Source organism: Apaloderma vittatum, unplaced genomic scaffold (genome assembly GCF_000703405.1).
Source record: "Apaloderma vittatum isolate BGI_N311 unplaced genomic scaffold, ASM70340v1 scaffold22409, whole genome shotgun sequence".
NCBI classification, from domain to species: Eukaryota; Metazoa; Chordata; class Aves; order Trogoniformes; family Trogonidae; genus Apaloderma; species Apaloderma vittatum.
This window is the reverse complement of record NW_009734940.1, coordinates 7,368-24,495: the sequence shown is the minus strand read 5'-3', so window position 1 is coordinate 24,495 and position 17,128 is coordinate 7,368. Positions and strand designations below refer to the sequence as shown.

The following is a 17,128-nucleotide window of genomic DNA, read 5'->3' as shown; positions in this document are numbered from 1 at the left end:
GGGCAGCCTCGAACCGCTCCTCGCTGCGGCCTCGGAGGCCTTGTTGAGCGCCTGGGTTCGCACCGCGCTCTCCGTGGGCCCTGAAGGAGCCGGCATGTCGAAGGGGCAGCGGGAGCAGGCCCAGGGCACATCCCAGTTGGCGAGTTTTCTCACCTTGCCAGCCGCTGCCAGCCGGGGAGCAGCTCAGGGCTGGCGCCTGCAGCTGTAGCGTGTCCTGTGCCCAGATCGGGTGGGCGGGCACAGCCTTGTCCGGTGCCTTCTGTGCTCAGGAGCTTCGGTAGGGGCTGGAGCCGCGGCCTGGCTGTTCGGTGGAGCTGGGGCACATTGCTGGATCCAGATCTGACAGCTGGCGGGTGGTAACACACTTCTCTTATTAGCACAGGTCTGTCTGCCTTGGTTAATGCAGCAGAAGGAAGGCTTTAGCACGACATTTCGTTCAATGAAACTGCAGGCTCTGCATAATGCCGGGGACGTTATACCAGATGAGAATGCTTGTTGGTGGCTGACTTCTGATTTGCTAGTGTTTTGAGCAATCTCTTTAGAAAGTGCTTCATTATGTTTACCATAATAAATTATCAGATTACTTACTCTTTTTTCCCCTTCTTTTTTAGGTGCAGGTGGCTTTTTGCCTGCTATGAAACAGATTGGGAATGTGGCTGCATTACCCGGCATTGTTCATGTGAGTAACTGCTTTGAAAACTTGCTCTTTTTGTGTTCCTGTTTGCCTGGCGTTGTTGCTTTCCAAATGGGAACTCTGTTATGAAAAGGGGTATGGACCAATATTCTTTTCAAGACAGTCTGTGTGCTAGGAACTTGGCACTGCATAAGGAGTGTTTGCAAGGGCAGGCTGTAAAACTGAGGTGTCAGAAAGAGAAGTATCCGTTTACTCTGTTAGCTCGCTTTTGACATGAAGCTTTTCTAGTATTGCTTTATGCTATTTCAGTTTGCTTGAGCCACTTTTCTCCCATTGCTTATACTGTCTGTTGCTTTTGAGTTGCCTCTGCTGACTTGGAATGCATGGAGAAGTGGGGAGAGAGCAGGAGGCGGTATTGTTGGCTGTGTTATTGTTGCTGCCCTAATGTTGGTAGTGAGCCTTCATGTGCATGCAACACACTTTTCTCTTGCCCCATGCGTTTTTGGAAGTGAAGCGTCAGATATAATGATGCAGGAGGAAAATACTAGGCTGTGTCACTCTTTAAGAAGTGCTAAATACGACATGGAAATTTTTTTCATTTTCAATATTGCATACAAGGAACAGATGATAATTTTTTTTTTAGTTGTTTCTCCTGGTGACTTGGCAAAAGTTTTAAATTTCTGGCTGCAGTAAAAGGCTGTTAAAATGCCTTAATAGTCAACCAAAAAGGGAGTAATGTAGAATAATAACAACCTGTTAGAATGGGAATTTTGTCTGGTAGTTTGCAGGAGAGATGTTACAATCATTTGTGTGCTTTTTATTTCTACACCAAGAGATTTCTTCGTGGTGGCAAGAGAAGGCAGAGGAAGGACATAATCCCAATGAAAAGTATTGTTCTTTTCAATGTATGGCAACAGTTTAACACACACTGAAAAGTTCCAATTTCCAACAGTTTTCTGGGTGTGTGGGGCTCTTTTTTTTTTTTTTTTTTTTGTGCTTCACGAAGTTGTGGAGTACTGTATATGGTGTCCTGAGCTAAACTTGCTGGGCTACATATACTTTGTGGAGGTGTGTAGGTATATGCTCTTCCTTTCTTAAATTTATAGTAAAATGAAAAGGTTCAATAAAAAGAATTATTTTATTATATGATATCCTGTCAGGATACCATTCTAAGAGGATAACTTCTTCCTGCCTACAGGGTGCAGTCTTTGGTCATTGTTTGATGACACAGCTAAGAAAAAATGCTGACTGTTTTACGATTCCATTCCATGGCACTGAACTCCATCCTTGTTACATTTACAGTATTTAAATATTGTAGATGTCTCTAGATGGAACTTGAAAAAGACAAGCTCATCTTTGATCTTATATCTCTGCTTTATGCTACTTATAAACAATTGCTGGGAAAAATTTTGAATACAAGGACTACTGAATCCAAGAAAAACCTATGTTAGAATTCAGTTTGAGATGACAATTGCTACATTTAGGTGCTTCAGCTTCTTTTAAGTTTTCTTGAGATCTGGTCAGTGGAGCCAAGGGGGCTTCTCAGCTGACTAGCCACTGGGTGATTGCTTCAGAACAAGATCTGCTCTCTGCTTTCTTTGACTGTCCTGTAGCTGCAGGAATTTAGATACTTGCCTGAATTCATGTGTTCGCTCATGAGCATCCATTCTCTTTTCCGTATATTCGTTGGCCAACGTGACAGCCACTGCCACAAGGCAAAGCATAACCAGGGTGACTCTGTGCAGCGTAGAGTTTCATAAAACTTTAAAATTTCTTTCATTCTCTTTCAGAGATCAATAGGCCTTCCAGATGTCCATTCTGGCTATGGATTTGCCATTGGCAACATGGCTGCCTTTGATATGAATGATCCTGAAGCAGTGGTTTCACCAGGTAAGGATGACTGACGTAACATGCGCTGAGAAATATCTGGGACTGTATAAAAATACTTTTTGAAATGGTAGGTCTTTACAGTGCTTTGTATACGGAACCAAAGCAAAAAAAATGTGAATTAATTGGGAGCTAAAAGGTGCTTAATTCTTGCATTCAGAATCTATATTCTTCGTGGAGCAAATGATTACAATGAAATCATCTCAACAGCACAGAGAGAATTGCCCTTGTATTTTTTGGCTTGGGCTCACAATACTCTCCCATTTTGAAGGGAAAGCACAAGACTGAACTTGTGTTTCACCAGGCTGGTAAAGAATTGGTTATTTTCTTTGAGCGACGTTTGAAAACGTCTTTTGAGAATATTTCCACACTCTGTTAAAAATATGACCTTTAAACATGTCTGTCTTTTTAATAAAAACCTCTGTCTTTAATAACTGATGGTCTGGAGATACTTTCGTGGTTGTCATGAAACATGATATGTTTCAGGTTTGCTTCAGGGAGTTCCAGTGTTCCTGACTAACTCAAAACCCAAGATCTCTTAGTCTGGTATCTCCACTCTGGCACTAGTTAATATCAGAACCTTCATACCAAAGGTGGTACGATGGATCCTTCCCCTTAGGCCTTGCCCTGCAGTATTTATTTTTGTTAAATAGCAAAAGTTAAGCAAAACCAGTAAGCGCTGAAGTTTAATATTGCTTGTCTTTATTACTTATTATAACTAGATACTATTTATTCCAGTGAAGATTGAAAAAGGACTTGCTTTCAGGGGCTTGTTTTTGAAAGCATCTTACGTCAGGCAGCCATGCTAAGAACTGGGGTTTTTGTGACCTTGGGCAGAAGAACAGGAATATCTTCTCTGCTTTCTGTGGACAGTGTATTTCATAGCTGTGTCTAGCTCTCTTGGTAGAGTTGCTGGAGCAACTTTGTAAACACAGAGCTCTGTAGGCAATTGTACAGCTGATGTCTGTAAAGCATGTGCTGGGGATTGAAAAACTGTTTAGTTTTTAAGAGTTTCCAAGTTTTTCTCTGCAAGACGACATTTTTGGCTGTCTCGAAATCTGAGGCTTCATGTTTTTTTTTCTGCAGTATTGTGTCTGAAAGGTGTAAGATTACAGTATTCAGCACATACTCCCTGTCAGCAGGGACACTAATTTAAGATGAATATTCAGCAAGCGCTCACCATGAGCACACTTCCTTTATTAACTCCGTGCATTTCTCTACACATCTAGGTGGTGTCGGATTTGACATCAACTGTGGTGTCCGCTTATTACGTACGAATTTGGATGAAAGCGACGTGCAGCCTGTGAAGGAGCAGCTTGCCCAGGCTATGTTTGACCACATTCCTGTTGGTGTTGGCTCCAAAGGTGTCATCCCCATGAATGCCAAGTAAGAGAATGATTTTATGTGCACATCACTAGAGAGGACATCACTTGATGTTTATTTTTATGAGAGGTTCATCAGTGGGAGGCTTTGAGAAAGGAAAAAAGAAATTCTTAACCTTCTTTCTGCATATGTGCTTCACCAGGAGGACTGGCATATAGTCATTAGTGCACAAAGTCAGCTGCTTCTTCCCCCATTTAAAACCCTGAAATGACTAGAGATTCTTGATAGGTTCTCATTTCTTCTGGCAGAAACCTCTATGAATGTGAAGTTACTGTTTTGGAAAGGACGAGGGAGGAAACTGGATATTCCTCACACAGCAGGAAGAAGTACTGACCTATCTAAAGTTAATATATTTGTAGAGCTTGATTTTCATGAAGCAATAAGAAGTTAGACTTCTTGTTAAGGTACTTGGGGGCTGAGCATAAAATCACAGAATAATTAAGGTTGGATGGGATCTCTTGAGGTCATGTTGTCCAACTTCTGGCACAAAGGAGGGCTAATTCTGAAAGCAGGTAACAGTTACGTCAGGTTGCTCAGAGCCATATCCAGTGAAGTTCTGGGTATATCCAAGGATAGCTGCCTTACGTGGGTGTCTGATAATTGCAGGGATTTGGAAGAGGCACTAGAGATGGGCGTGGACTGGTCCCTCCGGGAAGGCTACGCCTGGGCAGAGGACAAGGAGCACTGTGAGGAGTATGGAAGGATGCTGCAGGCTGACCCCAACAAGGTCTCCTCCAGAGCAAAGAAGAGGGGTCTGCCACAGGTAATGTGATGTTTCAGGAGGGCTATGGGTGCTTCCAGGGTTCAATTTTCCCCATTGCCAATATTCCCATAGCTCTCCCCTGTGCTCTCAGCGGCTGCTTTACTAGCACCATCTGATACAGTGTGTTGTGATTGGCAGCTGGGGACCCTGGGAGCAGGAAATCATTACGCCGAGATCCAGGTTGTGGATGACATTTACAACGAATATGCTGCCAGAAAGATGGGCATCGACCACAAAGGGCAGGTGTGCGTGATGATCCACAGTGGCAGCAGAGGTCTGGGCCACCAGGTTGCCACAGGTACGAGCTGACTGGCGTAGCTACCCAGAAAGAGGCAAATTCCCATCAGCAACAAAAGGCAGCACCAAAAAGCATTTCTTACAGTGTAACTGCTGAGTCTATTCTGAGTCGTCTTGACAGGGCTTGCCTTGAATTTTGTCTGCTTGATCTCACTTATGCTTTCAAGCCTCTTAGCAATGATAAGTTTAAAACCAATCTGTTAATTGTCTTTGGTCGTGCGGAGTATTGATCCGACTATTATGTGTCCACACAACAGGATAAGAGATGGTATTCTCATGCTGGAACATGGGAAATTCCAACTAGGTACTAGAAATTTCATTTATTTTTTTAACCATTGAAGTGGTCAGATGCTGGAACCGGTTGCTTAGAGAGGTTGTAGAAGCAGCATCCTTGGAGATATTCAAAACTTGACTGTATAAGACCCTGAGCAACCTGATTGAGCTGGAGCTGCCTTGAGCAAGTGATAGTACTACACAAAAGTCCCTTCCAAACTAAATTATTCTGCAATTGAGAGTATGGAGATTTTCACTAAATCCCCTGTGGCTGAGGGTCTGGCTTTGTGTGTATTTGCTTAGGACAGTGAGTCCGTAATCTTTGGTGTAACAGAGACAGGCATTCTTGCAGCAGAAAAAGAAAAGACTAAGTTCTTGGGTCACAGAAAAAGCATTACATCTATGTTCATTGTTTTAAGCCCAAGTGAAGTGCTCAAATTATTAGAATTTATCACTAGCCTGAACTGCTTTCCTCTGAAGTGGAGAATTCCTCCTGTTAATGAGCATGTTAACTTTTCTTTCTAAAAATAATCTTGGGGAATGCTGTTGGCAAAGAATTGACGATGTTCTGCCACAGATTCATTTTTGCATTTGAGAAGAAGCCACGGGTTTGGCCATCGGATGGATGTGTTCAGTTTTAGACTATAGATTACAGACCACCATGTTAATCTCACAGTTTGAAACAAAATTGGGAAGTCACTTAGACTTACTGTGTTTATTTCCCAGATGCGCTGGTGGCTATGGAAAAGGCTATGAAACGTGACAAAATCATAGTGAATGATCGCCAGCTGGCGTGTGCCAGGATTGCCTCCGCAGAGGGACAGGATTACTTGAAGGGAATGGCAGCTGCTGGGAACTATGCGTGGGTCAACCGCTCCTCTATGACTTTTCTAACAAGACAGGTAGGAGCAGAGTTGTCTCTGATGCAAATGTTGTGGTACAGATCCCCTGCTTTATCCTAGATGCCCAGAAAATGCAGTAGCTGCAGTTTTTAACATAAATTTCATTTTGTGCTTCTTTAACTGCATTTTCTGGAGAGACTGACACAAAGCTCCAGTCGTGGCAATCCCATCTAAAACCTCACAGCATCACTGTATTGCACCTGCAGAAGCCACTTGGGCAATATTTTTGAAAATGCCTTGAACTAAAAGATGATTCAAGAAAATTGTTTTTACACTGCTGAATCGATCTTTTCAGAGTTGTAAGAATTTGTCTAGCTAATACTTGATTGGATTCCAGCATTAAAACTGCCAGTGGGCAGATAAACAGTCTAGACAGTCGGGTTCTCTAATGCTTCGCAGCGTTGTATTCAGTTCTGCTGTGACTGAATTCGACTGAGATTTTTTTCACCTGACGTGCCAAGGGTCTGGGTCACTGACTTACCAGTAAGAAACACTTCAAGCAAATTTGTTCCTTTTGATTCCTACAAAGATTGTAAATCTTGTATTTTCTTGTATTTCAAGTCCTGGTTTGCTTTCTTCTTAGGCCTTTGCCAAAGTCTTCAACACAACCCCAGATGACCTTGATATGCACGTTATCTACGACGTGTCTCACAACATTGCCAAAGTGGAGCAACACGTAGTGGATGGAAAGGAGCGAACTCTGCTGGTGCACAGAAAGGGATCAACCAGGGCCTTTCCTCCTCACCATCCTCTTATCGCTGTTGATTATCAAGTAAGTTTAGCTGTGGGGGAAGGAAATCAGAAGAGACTTCTGGATGAATCTGACAATTTTAGGGTCCCTAACAGATACAAATGCTGCGGGTTCCTTTTTTGAGCTAACAGCACTGGAACCCTAGTGGGATGGCAGCATTCTGCTTGTGTGTGTGTGTTAGATCTTTGGGTGGCGCCCTGAGCTCCTTCTTCTGCTCCACACTCACAGTGCTTGAAAGATCAGAAAAGGAAGGGAGTTCTTCATACCTAGGATGGGGCTTCCCTGATTTCCCTTGTCTGTTGGACACAAGACTCTTGATCTGCTGGGCTACACCTTTCTGTGCAGTTAATTCTCTGGAACCCTTGACACCAGGCACCTGAGGCAAGCAGGGATGCTCTGAAGGAATGTGGACCTGACCTCCTTTTCTGGAGATATGTTTCGTCTCATACTGTTATTAAGAATGAGTATTTAAGGCTTTTTCTTGGTGAATTAATCCTTGTTTGCATTCACAGCTGACTGGACAGCCTGTATTGATCGGTGGGACTATGGGCACCTGTAGTTATGTTCTTACTGGCACAGAGCAAGGCATGACTGAGACCTTTGGAACTACTTGCCATGGAGCTGTAAGTCAAAAAGCCATTTTAGGAAGGGAGTGGAATGGGACTGTTGTCCAGAGAACAAGGTTGTTCAAGAGTTATCTAGCATATGATTCATCTGTTGGTTACATAAGGAGAGTGTAGCCTTGTCACAGTAATTCAAGCCTAGGATGACTGCAGGCTAATGTCCTCTTTTTCCTTTACTGAATAGTTTTAACTACTGCTGCAGAAAATTTAGGTGATGCCTCTTTATGCAAGGCAAAGGTCAGGCTGATGATGTGGTGAATGAGCTCAGTTTGTCAAATTCTGGTATCTCTGAGCTAACAGCAAGAATTAACTGTGCTGAGACTGTCCATATAAAATCCTCAGTAGGTAGAAGGTGTTTTCTCTCTTGTTATTTACAGTGAGACAAGGATGATTGAGGAAGAGAAATAACTTTAAGGAAAATTCCAGCTCCTGAACACTGTCTGACAGGTGGTTTGGATAAAAAGACACTTGCAGACTAGTGTGTTACACACATAAAACTTTCCTAGTCATCAGATGCGGGATTTTGAGGAGCACATCATCTAAAGTCTAAATTAATTTCCTGCTTTGTGGCTTGCTGTGGGCTGTGCCCTCAGCCGTTCTGGGATTGCTTATCATATAATAATGTTTTTCTTCAAAAAGAAAGAGTTCTGTCCAAACCGTTACAAAAAGTAGAACTAACAAAACTGCTGTCTTAGGGTCGTGCGTTGTCTCGAGCCAAATCCCGACGTAACTTGGACTTCCAGGATGTGTTGGACAAGCTGGCTGACATGGGCATTGCCATCCGTGTTGCTTCTCCAAAACTGGTCATGGAAGAAGTGAGTTTACTACTTCATTATCTGAGAGGAGAAGGCAAGGGGGGCACCTTCCTCCTTAGTTAAAGGACCCGCCGTGACTTGATTCGTCACAGTGCTAAGTGATCACTAGTTCTCTAAATACACAGCTTGTGTGATTCCTGTATCCAGATTTTTGGAAAATAATGTGAAGTCTTCCCTGTCCCTAAAATCCTGATGAATGGGGAGATGCCTGTTTCACAGGTTTAGGTGGGTATGTTCGTTTCCCTCTCCTGCCTGGCAGTAGGGATAGTTACTGTGAACCCTGAGAAGTCTGTGTGTGATCGTCACAAAAGTAGTTATGTTTTAAGGTTGTACTCTATGATCTTGAAGGTCTCTTCCAACTGAAACTGTTCTATGATTCTGAGGATTCTCTTCCTGAATGATGTTCTCTCAGCCTTAAACTTATATAAAGCTGAACAGCTGTAAGTATTGTGAGACTATATATGAGAGATCCACCTCTTTTAACATGAATTCCTATATTTACTCAAGAAGAAGAAGATAACTCTGAATGGCTAGCTAACTTTGAAACTCCATTTCTGCAGTAGAATGTCTTTTTTTGTTCAAAATCTCACCCATAGGAGTGCATTAATCTGTTATGGGTGTTCATGTTCTGCAAACACATTGGTCACATTAAAACCTCTCTAAAGAAGAGCAGTTTCCTTGTCAGAATGGAGCGGGAAGCTCCAGAGTTCAGCCCTGATTCCAGGCTCTAAGGGGCAGTGTAGATAAATTGTAAAGGCTGTCTGTAAGGAGCAAGTTGGAATGACTTCCTGCCAGATAATGAGTCTTGATGTTCTCACATGCTAGTGGCCTGGATTGTCTCCAAATAGAGTGAAAACTGAACGAAAAAAAGCTACTATTTTATTTTGTCCTGGTTTGAGCTAAACGAAACCAATTCTGTTCAGTGATTTTTATTTTCCAGCTCAGTCTCTTCTAAAAGGCTGCACTTTCTGAAGTTAACAGCACATTTTTGCACACAGTGTGTGCTACTGGCAGTGATGACACCTGATGTTTGCAGTTACTGCCTGGGACTGGGATGTGGAAAGGCTCTTGCTTATACTTATTCCCATAGTGACCAAGGTCACTACTGGCTCTGTGTGCCGCGCTGGGTGTGCTGGGAAGTAAAAGGAGTCACAAGGAAGTAAAAGGTTGCACCTCTGGGAAGTGACAGACAGGACAGGTGACCAACAAGAGTATTCCTTTCCATATACGTCATATTTAGTGTAAAACTGAGGGATCACAGGGGTTAGGCCCTCTTCTTCAATGGCCAGCGTCCGAGGAGGACTCCAGCACATCTTCTGCCTTTGATCCCAATCCTGAGTTTCGGAATCCAGCTCCTGTGTCCAGCTCCCCCGCTGAGCCTGGGACTTCCCTGGTGCTGCCTGCTCTGCAGCAGCAGTGGGGATTGCTGTCTGGGAGGGACTCCACTTCAATAGCTCAATATCAGTTTTGTATGTAGGTATATAGTTCTCTATTTTTATTATTTCCATATTCATTAAAGCTGTTTTAATTTTCTGTTTCCAATCCACAAGTCACTCTGCCTACCCTTTTCCTTCCTGTTTCTGGGGAAGAGGGGATTAGAGAGCATCTGTCAGTATTCAGTGGCTGGCCCAGCCCTAACCCGTGACATATCTGAAACACAATGAAAGCTTATTTGGGAAGCGAATTATCTCACAGATTTCATAGATATTTAACGTGGCCAGATTCTCAGTGCCTTCCCTACTTTTACACCCTCAATTCATGTGATTAACTTTTTGCAAAGAGAAGAGGGAATATCAGAAGCCTACATCTAACTTCTTGTGACTTTGGGTTGTTTATATTTTGTCCTTTTTATTTTTTATCTCCTCCAGGCACCAGAGTCTTACAAGAACGTGACAGATGTGGTTAACACCTGCCATGCAGCTGGCATCAGCAAGAAAGCCATTAAACTAAGACCTATTGCTGTTATAAAAGGCTAGCAGCTGACAAGGCAGCAGAAATGCACTGACATCTCCAGGCCTTATACAAAGCTGACTAGAGCCATCATCTTCCCACACCTCTTGGACTCTGTAGGATTCTCAGATATCACATCCCCGTTCTGAAAACACAACACTTGATGATACCCCTATTTCTAACCACTCCTAGGCATAATTAATGCCTCCCCCTCCCCTCCTTGTTATATGGTGTTCTTTTCTTGTGGGGAAAGAAATAAGGAAGTCTTGGTTTTTATATGCAGACCCTCCCCCATTTGCCTGGTGATTCCACAGGCAGGACTTCAGACTTGCCTGAGTTGTCACTACTTGCTGTAGCTGCAAGACCACCTCCATCAGCAAAGACGGTGTATCAGCCAGATGCTGTCTGCACACCTGAGTGCCTGGAGCTCGTTCTGCATGTGCAAATACTCGGATAAGCAGGGTATGATGCTTCTGGGCAGGGAGAGGTTGCTCTGTTTGCAGATACCTTTACACATAGTCTATATTGTTGCATGTTTTGTGGCAACTGGGCAAGAAATCTGGAGTTGGGAGCGGTCTCCCACTTGGGTTGAGAGGGACTAGCTAAGCTTGAGGCACAGTCCTCCCCTCTTCTCCCACTCTCTCCTGTTTAATTCAGCACCTGGAGTACTTGTCTCAGTACAAGTAGGTGTTCCACAGTTTAAATGGAAATGCTGTTAGAACTCAGTATGTTGCTCTGAGAGGGGTTTTGTTTCCCAGTAAAAGTTGTGACTTAACAACTTAGAGATGTTGCTAATGCAATATTTTACAAAGTTCAAAGCATGTAAAAGTTGGATTGGGTAAGACTGCTTCCCGTGTCCTACAGCGCTCGTTTAAGTGAGTCCAGTTGCAGGGTCAGGTCCTGTACGATGTGACTTCTGATTTTTGTTTTACATTCATTAACCAAGACTGGAGGGGAAGCTGACCATCCCCACTGGATCATTTTGGGGATTACAAATAAAACGGGAAGATGAACGCTGCTGTGTGTCTGTGTTGTTTTTATGCTGCAGCTAAAGTGTCTGTTGTCCAAATTAAGTACCTATATGAGCTTGAGACCCGTCACGTTTTGTGACGTCGACCGATGGGTCTCGGGAACGAACATGCAGATGACAGAATTACTTGCAGGATACAGGAGAAGGGCAATGCAGTGCCATTTTCTCCATCTGGTTATGACAAGAGCGTGATGGCTACAATCTGGCTTTTTTGGGGGCCTGCTGGGTCCACATCATGGGATAGAGGATGGAGGTTGCCTGTAAGCCTGTGCACAGACACAAGGGGGCGGCTGGAGGAAAATAAATCCTCGAAAGAGTGGAGCTGTGCCAGGGACTCGTGTAAAAGGAGCAGATGGTGATTGATGGGACTTGAGTGCCTTTTGATGAAATATCCCTTTAAGGTTAAGATCTTAGGTGAAGCCTGTTGATCTCGGGAGGTGTAATGGCACTTCACTGTCCTAATAGCTTTGTGCTTATTTGTTTCTTGGGTTCAAACACTGCATTTGCTGCAGGTTCAGAAGCAGCACATGCAGTAACAGTCACTGCTGTGAGCCCTTGTGGCTCTGACTTCACAGATAGTTTCTTGGTTTTCCCTGCTTTCTCCAGTGGAATTGTTCTAGATTGCCATCCCTGAGGTCTGGGACACCCTTGCTAAGTTAAAAACAAAAATCATTTCACTTAGAAATGTGAATTAGCCTCCAGTGACTAAAAGACAAGTTCTTGGTCTTAAATCTTCTGCAGAAGTGCCTGTTCTGCGCAGAAATTTCTGTCTATATATATTTTAGACTCTCTGATGTGGAATATAAGGGAACCCTTAAAACATACAAATTTTTTTAAAAAGCATTTCTCAGACTTAGTTCTTTCAACTTTTACCTGCCATTTCTGTTAAGAGACAAATATCAGGTTTTTTGTAACAAGCAAAAAATCGTGTAGTATGGAGGTGCTCTCATATGTACACCCCAAGTCTTCTGATCCTCGGTTAGGAATGTGAGAAATGCTGTCAGTTTTCATTTGCCGTTGCAAAGCTAGTACTAGTTTTGTTTATATGTTATGCTTTATAGAGGAGAAGCCTGGTATCCTAATCACCTAAAAAGTAAGAGTAAAAATGTAAGATGTCCCCAGTTCTTCATTTAAACCTGATGTTTTTCTGATTCAAGTCTCTTCTCCAAATAGGCCAGTCCAGTAGCTTTTTTTAATATGCACTTTAAAAAATGAATTCAAAAAATTAGTAGGTAGGAAAGGAAACTTTTATGTGCTGAAATAGAGGTGATTCTGCAGAAGCATTCTGGCAACACGGTGTGGTTATTGAACCACCTCTGCTTCCAAGGAAGGTTACTGAGAACCCAGAAATATCAATGTCCGATGGTCTTCCTTCAACAAAGACTGCAACAGCTTTGGCGAATTATTATTAAGGGTTTTTTTCTTCTTTTTTTTTTTTTTTTAGGTGGGAAACCACAGGTGGGAGATCCTTGTCTGTACCATACCCCTGAACTGTTGCACACCTTTGTCCAACCACAGGCACTTAAATCTCTTCCTGTAGTTGATTCAGTCGTCTGTGTGATGACCTCCAGCAGAAGATTTGCTGGCCTTGGGGCTTGCACACAGTATCTGCATTCAGTCTGCCTTCAGCCAGTGCAGTAAACCCAGTCCTTGGACGCAGGTTTCTTTTTAGTGAGAACACACAACTCACTGCGCTTATCTTACTCTCAGCTTGAGAACAAGATGGTTGAACTTGCAGATTGGATCTGCCGAAACAGAGGATCTGGTAAGTAGACGGTATCACCTCTGGTGGTGGCTTCCATGGCACCTTTCTTCTCTCCGCACTCACAGGGCTTGCTGCAGCAGGTGACAGCGGAGCAGAGGCGAGTGCTTCCTCTCTTACTAGGAACTGACTCTTCGTGGTGAGCTCAGGGGCTTCCTTGGGTGCTGTTCCTAGTATTAAATAGCGAACAGAAAAGCACTTCAGGCTTTCACTGGTAGTGGGTGAGTCTTTCAGGAAGTCCTCTAAATGCATCCCCTGTGCTGGGGCGATGCTGTTTGCCGGGGCACAGTGCGAAGCAGAAAGGTCAGCGCTCAGCCCATGGGCTGTGTGAGAACTTCCAGGAAGGCAGCTCCCTCCAGCAGTGGGGCAAACAGGGGAACCCGTGTTTCATTTGCCATAGCAGATGGCAGAGCTGGGATGCAGCTGATGGCCTCCTTCTCTTTGACCTGGTTAAACTTCTCATACTCCAGCACTCCCTAACTCCCCTAAATCAGCCCTCCTGAACGGAAGCCGGAACCCAAGAAGGTATGTGCTTGCAGTGCTCTCTGCTGTGGTATATTTGCACTGTGTTGCACACCCCACTGGTTGGAAGCCCGGTGTCTGAACTGTGTCGCATTTATCACCACCCTGACTCTCTTGGGAGGTTTCTTTCTCTGCTGTAACTTTCCTCTCTCTGCTTTAAACACAGCTCCACACTCACTGCTTCCTCCTCCGCTGGTGGTCCCAGGCTGGTGTTCTGGCCCAGGAGGAACAAGTGATCTCTGACACATCTCTGGCGCAGGCACCCCCGCCCTCTCCTCCGCTCTCCTTTGTTCTTCTCAAACATAAACACACTTAACTGGCCTCTTCTCTTCTCCCTCCACCCCCCCAGTCTTCAAAGTGATCAGACAAAGCAACATCCCTCCTGCAGCATGTGCCAACACGCTCCCCTGCTTGCAGAAGGAAGGCTTCAATTAAGCAGCAGGCTCTTGTATATGGCATTTGCTTTGCTCTCTTGAGCTCTGTCCTAGCCCCAGGCACTTCGATCACCAGTGCCTCTGGTTTTCTGCCTGGGGAAGTGGCAGTGGGAGGTGTACAGAAGAAAAGCATGAGCTCTGCAGCTCCAGGGCGATACCAGGCGCAGGTGCTTCATCCCCTGCACTGTGGGAGGGAGAGGAAGGTGGTACCTCATGAACCACCAATAATTATGTGGTTGCTGGTGAGTTTTTGTGTTTTGTTTTTTAATTGCAATACATAACAGGAGGGCGGAGGTCCTTCCCTGCAGCGAGGGTGAGTGCCAAAGCCATATGTGATGTGGGAGAGCAGGGGCACAGAAAAGCCTCTCATCGCCCTAGAGAGATGAACAATTTGGCCTCTTCAGGCACCAACCAAGCAATCACCAGCCTGAGCTGCTGCTGGCTTTCACGGTGCCAAGCACATCCTGATCTTACTGCGCCCAGGAAACTGCTTCGCTTCACATTGTATATAAAAGTTCAGAAACCAAAATAATCACTAGTCTTAATTGCAGAGATTAGGACCAAGAAATGGAAACAAAGTCATCTGCCAGCACTTAATCTAACATTTACTAGTTTAGCAAAAGACATGCAGGACCTGGGCTGCCCTCACACACTGAGGTGTTTGAGTCAGCCTTGTGATGGAGCCTGTTCCTAAAAAGATGTGCCAGGGTCAGCCCAGATTATTATTCCTCAGGTCCCCCACTGCAGCCAAGCTACAGCTAGCACCCTGGTTTTTGCTTAGAATCGGCTTTGCCCAGCAGGTTGTTGGAAGATAGGAAAATATTTTCCTCCTTTCTCCCCTCCCTCGGTGCCTGAGGAAAGTGAGGCACCAACTTCTTGTATTCCCCTGTGCAAGCTTTGCCTCATGTTGAGGAGCTGAGGTGGGAGCCCAGGCTCTTCCCCTCTGCATTCCCAACCCCGGTCAGCTGGCATGGGGTGGGAAGTCAGGTAGGTTGGACATTCTGCTCTTCCCTGTGGAATGCAAATCCAGGCAACCTGTTGCCCTGCCGTCTGTCAAGAGGGGGAGAAGAAATGGATGGGGAGGGGTTCCCCACAGGCACCCAAGGGGAAGGAAGGGGCAGTTCCCACAGGGGAAGATGTAGCAGTGGGTGTGTGCGCGATAAGGTCCAAGCCCTGATGCATTAGAGCAGCAGGTTATTACCTCTGTCAATTAAGCAGTAGGAGATTATCAAACCTGAGCACCCTTGTAGGGAAGAGCCGCCCAGGGAGAACAGCAGACTGCCAGCATTTGTGAATATATACACTTAAGGACAGGACATTAGGGTTTTATAACAAAATTTAAGGGAAAAGTAGGGAGATGAGAAGCAGGCACATTGCGCAGAGCTTCGCCTTAGCTCTTTTACATCAGCACGAGCAACCACATGTGCTTCTGCCCAAATTGTTGCTTTTCACAAAAGGGAAAGACAGACCAGCCACTAAAACCTCCCTGGGCCCTGCACGCGGCAGCATCTCCCTGTGGCAAGCAAACGTGAGCCCTTTGGTTTACAGCATCTGGGTCTTGGAGTACCAGTGCCATGCTTTCTTTCTGTCCTCAGGTATCAAGCTGTGGGTTGTATAGCCAAAAAGTGATAAAATTCCATGGCTTTTTTTCTTGCAGTTCCAGATAGAAGGAAAAGGTGGGTTTCCCAGCTGGAGGAATGCCTTGCCAATAAATCACCTGGTTACCCAACTCTTGGATTTTAAGAATTGTTACCTGTTTGTGCTTTTAATCTAAAAAAACATAATAATAAAAAGCAAGCTGGTTGTTTAATTAATGCTTGTTATTGTTGGGCTATAAATTTGTGGCATTCACAGACAAGTGAAGATTTAAAATCACAGGAAGGCTGCTCAGCTCCTCCACTGTTTCCCTGCCAAATCCTTAACCACTCCTTGGATGAGGAAGAAAAAAGTATCACTGTAAATTATTTTTTCCCCTGGAGGGTATTTATACTGTAGCTGTTGCTGAAGAGATTTTCTCCATTCACCCCTAATAGGAGTGGGTTTTATCAGGCACATACAGAAAGGACTGTGGTGAGCACTTCTTTCTCCATTTTAATTTTTTGGGGTATTTTGAGTATTTTCCTCTCCATTTTGAGTATTTTGACTATCTGTGTATTTTAAGTTTAGCCCAGAAAGTATATTTTAAGTTTAGCCCAGAAAGAACTTTGTCCACCTCCTTCCTGACACAAGCCTGTGGGTGTCTGCAGGGCTGAAGCCCCTCTGTGGTGGGCGAACTGAGTCCTGGGGTGGAGAGGAAACTTCTCCACCTGTGGAAACTTCTTTGCTCAGACCAAGACATGGGGCTGTGCTGGCAGGAGGGTGCCTTTAGGTGCAGGCAGGGCTATGCAGGCAGCACCGGGTGCTCTCCTCCCCCACGGGCCCGCAAAGCTGATGGGTACCTCCATAGTGCAGAAACCTCCCCAGGGAAGGGGTCTCAGGGTGATGATGGGGAACCTGCAAGGCAACGAGCCAGGGAGCGAGAGAGATCCTTGCTCCTAGGCCCATGATGTGCCAGAAGCTGTGTGCTGCTGCTCTGGAAGGAGCTTATGCCTCCTTTTCTCCCCATTCCTCTCCACATCAGTCCCAGGGTTGCAGATGATCCAGGCAAGGCCTCCCAAAACCCTGTTAGTTCAGGAGACACGCAGGCTTCTGGCTGCTCTTCCTGCCAGACCCTATGAGCAGTTCCATTAATGGTCAGCGGAGAGGTAGGAGTTTTATCTTGATTGAGAAACATGGAGCCTTGTTTGCGAGACAAATACTAGTGTCCTTGTCTCTTGGGCAGGAATTCAAACTATTTGATGATTATCAATAGCAGCCAAGAGCACCATTGCTGTCTCCTTTCCTCCCTGTTCCTCTGGCAGACAGTGAATCCTCCATTATAGACCGGTTCCTGGAGAGCAGCTATCTAGACTCTGGACACATTCTGGGTGTGAAGCAAGTTAACGAAGTTTTGAATATGTTCAGTTGTGCAGAAAGTCAGCAAAGGCTCTTGGAGGACTTCTTCACAAAGTCCCAGTGTTAGGCCAGAACTACCCGTCTCCCTGACTTGCAAGGGTAACACCT

The 17,128-nt window shown here is 44.8% G+C and overlaps 1 protein-coding gene across 1 annotated transcript; it reads left to right on the top strand.

The window, feature by feature from the left end:
- The first annotated feature begins 94 nt into the window (after nt 1-94).
- Nucleotides 95-10,521, top strand: RTCB (RNA 2',3'-cyclic phosphate and 5'-OH ligase). The gene is made up of 11 exons (XM_009876447.1): nt 95-143; nt 612-679; nt 2,425-2,524; nt 3,751-3,907; nt 4,511-4,667; nt 4,806-4,965; nt 5,964-6,139; nt 6,723-6,911; nt 7,403-7,513; nt 8,209-8,328; nt 10,197-10,521. Exons 1-11 carry the CDS (start codon nt 95-97, stop codon nt 10,302-10,304), a joined length of 1,395 nt encoding a protein of 464 aa, XP_009874749.1. The 3' UTR covers nt 10,305-10,521.
- The last annotated feature ends 6,607 nt before the right edge of the window (nt 10,522-17,128 follow it).